At 38.7% G+C, this 10,826-nt stretch overlaps 2 protein-coding genes across 5 annotated transcripts in view; one reads left to right on the plus strand and one right to left on the minus strand.

Annotated features, from left to right (window-relative positions):
- Window positions 1-6,102, plus strand: part of cilp (cartilage intermediate layer protein, nucleotide pyrophosphohydrolase) — a 40,116-nt gene extending 34,014 nt beyond the window's left edge. For both annotated transcript variants that reach the window (XM_089129547.1, XM_039666876.2), the window contains exons 8-9: window positions 2,313-2,470; window positions 2,568-6,102. In XM_089129547.1, the coding sequence (XP_088985673.1) occupies window positions 2,313-2,470; window positions 2,568-4,921 (2,512 nt within the window). In that variant the 3' untranslated portion in view covers window positions 4,922-6,102. The remainder of the gene's footprint in view (window positions 1-2,312; window positions 2,471-2,567) is intronic.
- Window positions 6,103-6,306: 204 nt separating this feature from the next.
- Window positions 6,307-10,793, minus strand: eif3jb (eukaryotic translation initiation factor 3, subunit Jb). 3 transcript variants are annotated; one of them, XM_039666878.2, is made up of 8 exons: window positions 10,640-10,793; window positions 10,450-10,547; window positions 8,973-9,036; window positions 8,723-8,808; window positions 8,488-8,602; window positions 8,222-8,407; window positions 7,084-7,157; window positions 6,307-6,888 (listed from the first exon to the last, which is right to left on the minus strand). In XM_039666878.2, exons 1-8 carry the CDS (start codon window positions 10,659-10,661, stop codon window positions 6,754-6,756), a joined length of 780 nt encoding a protein of 259 aa, XP_039522812.1. In that variant the 5' UTR covers window positions 10,662-10,793; the 3' UTR covers window positions 6,307-6,753. The 3 variants fall into 3 exon arrangements, with proteins under 3 accessions (XP_039522812.1, XP_088985675.1, XP_088985674.1); XM_089129549.1 differs by lacking the exon at window positions 8,973-9,036; XM_089129548.1 differs by lacking the exon at window positions 6,307-6,888 and having other exon boundaries at window positions 7,083-7,157; window positions 8,100-8,407.
- Window positions 10,794-10,826: the final 33 nt, after the last annotated feature.

Genomic DNA, 10,826 nt, shown 5'->3' on the forward strand with positions numbered 1-10,826 from the left:
GCCTCCATTTTTGCACTCAGGTCAAAGTTTCGTGGCCCTCTATCAGAATCCAGAGTTTTGAGAAGATTGGAGAAACTTAATTTTTCGCCCAAAAACGAAAAAAACGAAAGGGGTAACACTGTCGTTTTTTTTCGGGTTGAAATTTTGAGTTTCGATATCTCATCTCTGGAAGGGTCTAGAGCCTCCATTTTTGCACTCAGGTCAAAGTTTTGTGGCCCTCTATCAGAATCCAGAGTTTTGAGAAGATTGGAGAAACTTAATTTTTCGCCCAAAAACAAAAAAAACGAAAGGGGTAACACTGTCGTTTTTTTTTCGGGTTGAATTTTTTTTAGTTTCGATATCTCAGCTCTGGAAGGGTCTAGAGCCTCCATTTTTGCACTCAGGTCAAAGTTTCGTGGCCCTCTATCAGAATCCAGAGTTTTGAGAAGATTGGAGAAACTTAATTTTTCGCCTGAAAACGAAAAAAAACGAAAGGGGTAACACTGTCGTTTTTTTTTCGGGTCGAAATTTTGAATTTTGATATCTCAGCTCTGGAAGGGTCTAGAGCCTCCATTTTTGCACTCAGGTCAAAGTCTCGTGGCCCTCTATCAGAATCCAGAGTTTTGAGAAGATTGGAGAAACTTAATTTCTCGCCCGAAAATGAAAAAAACGAAAGGGGTAACACTGTCGTTTTTTTTTTCGGGTCGAAATTTTGAATTTTGATATCTCAGCTCTGGAAGGGTCTAGAGCCTCCATTTTTGCACTCAGGTCAAAGTCTCCTGGCCCTCTATCAGAATCCAGAGTTTTGAGAAAATTGAAGAAACTTGATTTTTCGCCCAAAAACGAAAAAAACGAAAGGGGTAACACTGTCGTTTTTTTTTTGTGTTGAAATTTTGAGTTTCGATATCTCAGCTCTGGAAGGGTCTAGAGCCTCCATTTTTGCACTCAGGTCAAAGTTTCGTGGCCCTCTATCAGAATCCAGAGTTTTGAGAAGATTGGAGAAACTTAATTTTTCGCCCGAAAACGAAAAAAACGAAAGGGGTAACACTGTCGTTTTTTTTTTCGGGTTGAAATTTTGAGTTTCGATATCTCAGCTCTGGAAGGGTCTAGAGCCTCCATTTTTGCACTCAGGTCAAAGTTTCGTGGCCCTCTATCAGAATCCAGAGTTTTGAGAAGATTGAAGAAACTTAATTTTTCGCCCGAAAACTAAAAAAAACGAAAGGGGTAACACTGACGTTTTTTTTTTCGGGTCGAAATTTTTAATTTTGATATCTCAGCTCTGGAAGGGTCTAGAGCCTCCATTTTTGCACTCAGGTCAAAGTTTCGTGGCCCTCTATCAGAAGCCAGAGTTTTGAGAAGATTGAAGAAACTTAATTTTTCGCCCGAAAACTAAAAAAAACGAAAGGGGTAACACTGACGTTTTTTTTTTCGGGTCGAAATTTTTAATTTTGATATCTCAGCTCTGGAAGGGTCTAGAGCCTCCATTTTTGCACTCAGGTCAAGGTTTCGTGGCCCTCTATCAGAATCCAGAGTTTTGAGAAGATTGGAGAAACTTAATTTTTCGCCCGAAAATGAAAAAAAACGACAGGGGTAACACTGTCGGTTTTTTTGGGGGTCGAAATTTTGAGTTTCTCTGATCTTCTCGAAACTCTGGATTCTGATAGAGGGCCATGGGACTTAGACCTGAGTGCAAAAATGGAGGCTCTAGATATATCAACCCGGTCACACTAAATGCGTCTCGCACGCAGTGCGTTCATAGTGCAATTTATATGCGAAAATTAGTTTTTACATGCATAGGAAACGCACCGTGTGTAATATACGTTTGGTTAGGATTATGGCAAGCCAAGAGGTTCAGAATTACACCATAAATTATTCGTGTTTACTGCCATAGTTATTAACATATAGTAAGGATAAGCATGATGTGTATATTGCCTAATTGCAAGCTTGTTTCAGAAATGGTGACAACATTTTTTTTCCATCATTATGGAACATCATTATAGGAGTATTAGATTGAATGAGTTAGAATTAAATGTTTTATTAATCATTAGAAAATAGACATTAAGAAAATAAATTATGCAAGTACTTTCACTTTTAATACTTAAAGTACATTTAAAATCAGGTACTTTTTACTTAAGTATGGTTGTCATTGTGTTACTTCTACTTTTACTAAAGTAAATATTTATCTGGTTATTTGTAGTTTTACTTAAGTACTGAGATTCAGTACTTCCTCCACCACTGGTTATTTCTTAGCGATTAAGAATTGGTCCCCACCCAATGTCAACAGTTATCCTGAATGTTAAAATACAATCATAATCACTGTTGTAAATCTTTAGGTTCCACAATGGCACTCTGCTGGACAGGAGTCAATATCAGTATGACGAGACACTGGTTTTGAGGAATCTCACTTTGGACCATATTGGAGAATACTACTGCAGAGCCAGTAATGAGAACGGAGCCATCAAATCCAAACCAGCCACCCTCACGGTTATTGGTGTGCCCTTATATCCTACTTAAACTATACATATTTCATATCAACCTTAAAGGTATCTCAAAATATGTTACAAATATCTATCAATTTCTGTGTTAAGGTCAAAAAGAACCGTCATGCAACCCTAAGCCTGATTCCCACCTGATCCGCCTACCACATGACTGCTTTCAAAACGAGACAAACTCTTTGTATTACGATGTGGGGAGATGCCCAACATCCACATGCACAGGGAAGCTGGATAACGGCATCAGATGCAAAGACTCAGTGTCCTATTGCTGTGGAATTTCAAACATGGAGGAGAAAGAGATTCAATGTCAGGGATATCAGTTGCCCATCAAGGTAGTGACTCAGTGTGGTTGCAAAACATGTGTGGACACAAAAGCTATCATTCGTGGACGTGCTATCGCAGCAGACAGTGATGAGCCCATGAGGTTTGGGCACATCTACATGGAAGGCACAAGTATAAGTCGAACTGGATACAAAGGCACATTCTCAATCCAGGTACCAACAAACACAGAGCGTCTGGTCCTCACATTTGTGGACAACATGCAGAAGTTTGTGAACACCACTAAAGTTATACCATTCAATCCTAAAGGTGGAGCTGTGTTCTATGAGATCAAGTTATTGAGGAAAAAGCCAGCTGTGACCATCAGCTCAAGAGAAACTAATAAGCTAGATCTTGGTGAGGTAGAAGGCCAGGATCCCATTGCTGAGATTGAGATCCCACCCAATGCATTCTATAAAGAAAATGGAGAAGTGTTCATGGGAAATGTCAAAGCCAGTGTGACTTTCCTCGACCCCAGGGATGTATCAACAGCAGCTGCTGCCCAAAGTGATCTCAACTTCATTGGTGATGAAGGTGACACTCTGCCCTTGAGGACCTATGGAATGTTCTCAGTGGACTTCAGGGACGAAGAAGGAGGCGAGTCGCTCAACGCCGGAGAGGTGAAAGTGCGTCTCGATGCAGCACAAGTGAAGATGCCCGAGCACTTGAAGACCATGAAATTATGGTCTCTTAATCCTGAAACAGGTTTGTGGGAGGAAGAGGGCCAGTTCTATGCTGAGAAGAAGCAAAGGGGGAAAAGAGAGGAGAGGACCTTTCTCATAGGTAACATGGAAATCCGTGAGAGGCGGCTATTTAACTTGGATGTACCTGAGAACAGAAGATGTTACGTGAAAGTGCGGGCTTTCCGTAGCGACCGATACATGCCAAGTGAGCAAGTTGAAGGAGTCGTGATGACTTTGATAAATACGGAGCCCACACCAGGGTTTTCAACCAACCCTCGGGCTTGGGGTAGATTTGACAGTGTCATCACTGGCCCGAATGGTGCGTGCCTTCCAGCTTTCTGTGATGAACAGAAAGCAGATGCATATTCGGCCTACGTCATGGCCAACCTTGGGGGAGAAGAGCTAGAGGCAGTGGCATCATCTCCAAAGTTGAATCCTAACATAATTGGCGTCCCACAGCCCTATTTGAATAAACTTAACTATAGACGTACGGACCACGATGATCGCAGAATAAAAAAGACAGCATTCAGCATGAATGTGGCCAAACCTCGGTCAAACACGGCTGAGGAGGCCAATGGTCCAGTTTATCCATTTGAAAAGCTTAAAGAGTGTGAGGAAGCTCCATTCAGTGCAGCTCACTTCCGTTTCTCGAGAGTTGAAGGAGATCGGTATGATTACAACACGGTGCCTTTCAATGAGGACGATCCTATGAGCTGGACTGAGGACTACTTGAGTTGGTGGCCAAAGCCCATGGAATACAGGGCCTGCTACATTAAAGTAAAACTCAACAGTCCCCATGAGATCAATGTTCGTTCTCGCAATATGGGAGGTACCCATCCAAAAACCGTCGGCCAACTGTATGGCATCCGTGACACCAGAAGTATCCGGGACATGGACCAGTCAACTGTTTCAGCCGTGTGTCTGGAGTTTAAGTGCAGTGGGATGCTCTACGATCAAGACAGAGTGGATCGGACCCTTGTGAAAGTGATGCCTCAGGGCAGCTGCAAGCGAGACAGTGTAAACAGCCTGCTACAGGAATACTTGGTGAATCACCTTCCACTGGCTGTCAACAATGACACAAATGAGTTCACCATGCTTGCACCTCTGGACCCTCTGGGCCACAACTACGGTATCTATACAGTGACTGACCAAGACCCCCGGACAGCCAAAGAAATTGCACTTGGCCGGTGCTTTGATGGTACATCGGATGGCACATCTCGAGTCATGAAGAGCAATGAAGGTGTGGCATTAACATTCACCTGTGGTGATAAAGAGGTCACTAGGCAGAGTATGTTCCAGCAGATGCAGAACTCACTGGGTCAAGCCACAGCTGGAAGTGCACGGCAGGGACGAGGAAACCGGAGGCAGAGAGGAGGCTCAGCAGCACCTCGCAGCAGTAAGAGGAGTACTCGCAATTCCTACACACGTGCCCAGACCGTTGGTTGATATTCCAAGAACTTAAAAACTCTACATGAGACAAGACAGACCCAATATCTTCGGGGACTGCTCTCATGAGAGTTTCTGGATTTAAGCCATTTTTAAACAATAAGAAAATTGAGAGCAATTAGAAAATGTATTTGAACAGTATACCTTGTTCAGTATTTGAACAAGGCTGGTGCAAAGTCTTTTCAAATTTCTTCAGTAAGTTAGGTTTACTGATAGGTTAACTGGCAAACAAGTTTACAGGTTTTTTGAACTGCAAAGCAAATTCACATTAGTGTATAAAATGTTTTTATTTTAATAATTCATTTCAATAATTTCATTCTCATTAAAAGTCTAACAAAACTAAAGTCACTTTTTTTAAGCAAAGCAACTCCAAAGGAATGTGTGCTTCATGTAATTTTTTCCATTTACATACCGTCTATTCATTTGTACTGTGGTAAATATTTTGCTACTTGAAAATGTAAATAGTCAAATATTTATTGCTTACTCCAGATAAAGCAATTGAACACAACATCTCAAGCTAAACAATCATGATGTATTCCCTTTATCATTCATTAGAAAAACTCTTTAAGATGTCCAAAACCTTTAAAAAGATTATTTAAAAAAAACCCACAAAAAAACAATTTGAATCTTTGTCCCCGCCCAATTTATAAATTTGTAAGAAAATTTCGAAGCTGTTTTCTTATAAACATTTTTGATATGACTTGTAGAAGCTACTGTATAGTAACAATGGGTAAACAAAAACTTAACACCTGTTTGCCTCAGCTATAGATGCAAATTTACCATATTATGTAATATAACCAGCAATATTAAATATCATTAATCAGCTGATTGAGTGTGCAGCAATACTGAGTTAATTTAAAATATACTTTGATGGAGAACAACTGAACAACATCTGCACATGGGCTTCTGCATTCATTTGATGGCAAATTCAACAGATTCAATCAGGCTTGGTTTTGTTTTACTTTCATTTTTCCATCCCTTCATTTAATCAGTGTGCCACTTCTGGGACCAGTTGCATAAACATAGCCATTAGGTTAACATTGTGACTTACTTACTTGTATGACCAACTAACGATTAGTCAAAGGACAATTAGTCTTAATTTATAAAATAAAAAGTTTCAAATAAGACCAATGTATGTTTTAATGCAACTAATTTAAAACGGTTATGAACAGTCTTAAAAGGGGGGGGGGGGGGGGGGGGGGTTGATTTGATTAACTTGTAAGACTACGCTTGGCAGTTTATGCAACCTGGCCCAGCTGTTAATTACATGTATCCAGTGTAGACTCCAAACTCTGACCAACTTTGATTTCAAATGCTGAATTACACTATAGTTCACATTTGGAAACTGATACTGTTTCCAATTGTGTATAAATATGCAAGAAAAGTATAACTATACTTTAATTAAGGACATTCTTGAAGAAAATAATTTGCATAGAACATCACTTTTTTACTTCTGTGTAACTGAAATTGCACAGCTTTAAAAACATAAGCCACTTTTAATGAAATCAAGAAATATTTTCTACAAAGTTTTCTATAAGGCATTGAAATTCTTATTTAGGCCAATCAGAGGACATGCCTCCAAAAAAGTCCCACATCATACAGTATGTTTTTGAAAACAATTCAAGGCCATCTGAATAAATTTCCCCATTTGCCACTGGGGTACAATGGGCTGATAGCAGCTTTATGAGGAGTCTGTCACCACTGGAACCAAGTAAAGGGTTGACACATTGTTCAGCGTTCAAGATGGCACTGAGTAGCAAGGACGGGTAAATGTTGAATGTCTCCAGGGGCGTCTGGAACAGAGGGAATGGGAAGGGGACGATGAACCTTCGTCACATGAAGTCATCATAGTCATTACCGTAGCCACCGTCAAATTCACCATAATCAGCAATGTCATCTTTCATTTTTGCTTTCAATCCACCACTAGGAAGTACACCTTTCTTCTTTTTCTTATTTGCCTTCTTTTCCTGTGAATAATGCAACAGTAACAAATTTAGATTGTTATTAATTGTACTTTTCTATTGATATTTTGACCATAATGAACACCTTTTTTTATAGAACTATAAAAAAAAATGTGTGCAAGGCTAAAAATTGTATCATCAATCGAAGGTCCTATAAAACCAAATAAACAAGATTAAAAACAGTAAAATCATTCAACTAACCTTTTCTTGCTTTTGTTTTTCATTAAGCAGAGCAGACAAAGAAGTATTTATTTTCTTCAGGTCATCTACTTCCACTACAGACAGACACACGGAGACAGAACACAGTGATTGGCATTCAGGCGTGCATGGTCTTATGTTTACGCTAGACGAGCCGTATACGGTAATACGATTTATCACAATAATGAACACGCACAATATTGTAATCATAGGCACTTCAAAATAACGTGATTAATTATTTATTACGAATTATTCCGCTTTCGGAATGCATTTTAAGTATACTTTTCCCATCAACTAGTTAAACTACACAGCACCACTGTATGCTGCTTCAAAAAGGCATGCGCACACTCTGATGTAAACAAGGGTAACACACATAAGAAGCCCATTGCGGAACGAGTGAAGAGACGTGCTGAATGAAAATGCAGTCACTGTCTGACAGCAGATGGCGCTGTGATGAAACATCAGACATGTAGCGGTTACCACGGTAACTCCATAATCAAAGCAGCTACACTTCTTTCCGTTTCCGAACAGGATTTTAATGTTTCCAAACTATATTCAGATTTTTGTATTTGTTATGGTGTTCATCGCAGAACCGAATTCTTACATATTTAAAGATATTACAGACTATTTATTTTCAAACTTTTTTTTTTTTTTTACATGTTACTCTGCACTACAACATGCCTTGTATATACTATTGTTTGAAAATTGTTTCTTTGTTCAGTAACACTTTACAATAAGGATTTTAACATTTAATAACACAAAGTTGTAACTATTATTTAATGGACCTGGGCTAACATGAACAGTTAGCAAAAGTTAACAAAGAATAATAACTTCTGTAACAAATGTGCTAATTGGAAACGTTAGTTAATGAACTCTACTTACTTTTGTTCTACCGGTTACAGTATGTCAACGTTTTTTTGCAACTTATTTCAATATCGTGATAATACCGTATACCGTGATAAAAGCTTCAGCAACATTACAAATTTGATACAGTCACATGCCTAGGTTACGCAACTCACCATATAATCTAAACAGCTGGAGATATATCAGAAATTCCTTGTCACAAACATCCAATTTTTTTTTGAATAAAAAAAGAAGATAATTATCCACAAACAACTCAAAAATATAATTCTGCACTTACATGAAATACAAAGCTCTCGAAACAGTGACTCCAAAAATCTGGAATAATGCACTGATTTTTCAAACTGTGTTATCTTATCTTTCAGTAATTTTTCAAATGCAACAAAGTCATCTTTGGATGAGGGGCACATGGCTTCAATTCCAGAGTCATTGTTTGTTGTCATAACAGTAGCAGCAGGATCAACACCTGAAAACAGAAAGCTTGTTCAATGATTAACTGTTTTACGTTTACTATGGACTATGGTAGATTTCAAATAAGTTTCTTACCAAAAGCCTCACGGGCCAATTCCAAGTCTGCCTCCTCCTGCAACTTTTTCAATCGAAGCTTCTCTGCTATAAGTTCTTCTGGTGATAGATTCTTATGTATTGCTGATTCTTGTTTCTATACACAAGTTTCAAAAACAAAGGTTAAAAACGTTTGAAATATACAAAAGAAATGAGTATCAGGAGAGAAAGGGATTCATTCATTAATGAGTACTATAACTAATAATTTTGTTCTTACCTTCCTCAACTCTTCTTGTTTTTTCTTTTCAGCAATTTCTTTCTCTTTTATTTTATCACTTAATTTTTTCTTCTCAGGTTTCACTTCTAAACGAAATTTAAATCAAACAAAAAGAGTACTTTGGGTACTTTACTCACATGGGTTAAAGAAAAACAGTGATAAAACTGAAAAACAGTAATAATGCCCAGTTTTACAATATGCTATTGTTCTGCCTACAACAATTATATTGTGAAAAATGACAGATCAATACCAGCTTTTATCTGTTCAACTTTCTTCACTTCCTCCTTCTCCTCCTCCTCATCATCCCAGTTATCCTACAGACAGAAAGATACAGTTGGTAACCAACCATATGCAAACTAATGTTTTCATGTTCCTATTTATTTGTTTGTTAAGCAGCCGTATGATAATGGAGACAATATATACTGCGTCAACATTATTCTTTACATATATAACAAAATTTAAAAAGCATAATTTCTTCACCATAAAAATTAATAAGAGCAAGTGTTTTTGATTCATTTGTCCATTATAATAATTACAGTACCAAAGACTATAAAACAACATATTAAAGACCATTACATGGCATCAAGTTAAACAAATTCTTTTCTGCTAATAAACGGTTAATACTGACTAAATTGGTACCGATGGTTATGTAGAAGTTTAAAACTGATAAAAGATAGCTTAGATTTGAGCCACTAGATCTACAGAAAGTTCCATGGCTTTTTAAAGACTTTATTTTATTTTTAAGGCACAGAAATGATAAAATGTCAGTTTTTCCATGACATTGGTTTCAATGGTTCTTGAACACTCGAGGCCTCGGTGAACGGGTTCATTAAGCGAGGCATTTCTAGAGCTGCCTTCAAACAAAACAACTCCCAGTAAATGACGAGAACACGTGCGCGCGTTCATGGATCACACGATAGCGGGTGAGAGAATTCTGGATTTGCGCGTCAACACGACACGCAACGTGACTCACTAGCGTAATGACGTCAACAGCAACGCAATCAGCTGCATGGCCCAAAAATTACAGCATCCACATGACAGCGATGGCTGCAATGTTGAACACAAACTCGCATAGTAAAAAGAAACGAAACCCGATCTAAAATAAGGATTTGGTACAAGCAAGAACGTGTCTTCCCTTGGGACAACGAAAAATGCGGCGTACTTAAAAAGTTGAAGTAGCAACAACAATTTTATTAACTAAGATTAGCAGCACGTTTAAATGAACGAAAACAAATATAAAAAGGTGCTAATGAAAGTCCACATGGCCCGTCAATTGTTCGTTGTTAAAACTGGATCAGTCAATATTGATACATTTCAACCACAGCCACTCGCATAGAATGACGTGCTGTCACATCTACTAAATTACTTTGATTAATCTGTAATGAACAGGCAGATTATTATTGATGAAAGAGAATCTGTCAGTTAACAGATCTGTAAAACTGGAAGATGACACGTTTGCTGACGTAAACACACACAAACTATCAGTGGAACAGTAACGCTAGTACTAAAAAAATCATCAACACGAACACGCAACTTGATACAGCTGGTGAATCTCTAAATAAAACGGGCCTATTCTAGGTTAGCTAAACAGCTAAAATTACACCATGATCGCCCATATTAGTGCTGCTACCTTTAACGTTAGTCACATATCCTTCGATAAGACAGAATTAAAAGAACTTAAACGCTCATTATTGATACAGTTTTGATTACATGTATTCGCACGTTACCTTCACGTCTTCCTCCTCGTCCTCGCCTTCCCATTTATCCAGCAGCGCGGAGGCAACTACGATCGGCTTAACGTTACTTGGCTCAAAGCTGTCAGCGTCTTCCGAAAAAACAAAATAGTGTCGTGGTTAAGACAGTGACCGACACCCTCTCTCATACATGTAACCTCAAAATATTGAAAGTAACCCTTACCCCAGTCGTCGGCATCCGCCATCTTGGCTTAGTGTGAGTTAGTTAAAGTACTAGCAGAGAGAAAGCAAGCATGTGCACAGACCTGCTGTGATCTACGCGCTTCTGTCTTTCATGCTGACGGGATATCGGAGGACTGGTGTCCGCGTGCGCACCACTGCGATACAACGCCCCCGTGTGGTCATTACTG

The sequence above is a fragment of the Pimephales promelas genome, chromosome 1 (genome assembly GCF_988280905.1).
Source record: "Pimephales promelas chromosome 1, fPimPro1.hap1.1, whole genome shotgun sequence".
Taxonomy (NCBI): Eukaryota; Metazoa; Chordata; class Actinopteri; order Cypriniformes; family Leuciscidae; genus Pimephales; species Pimephales promelas.

Excerpts from the sequence above, each read along its gene's own strand:
- eif3jb (XM_039666878.2), bottom strand. The coding sequence starts at position 10,661 with ATGGCGGATGCCGACGACTGGG. Across the intron at positions 9,037-10,449 it reads ACGAGGAGGAAGACGTGAAG|GATAACTGGGATGATGAGGA; the intron begins GTAACGTGCGAA and ends TTCTGTCTGTAG. Across the intron at positions 6,889-7,083 it reads AAAAACAAAAGCAAGAAAAG|GAAAAGAAGGCAAATAAGAA; the intron begins GTTAGTTGAATG and ends CATTATTCACAG.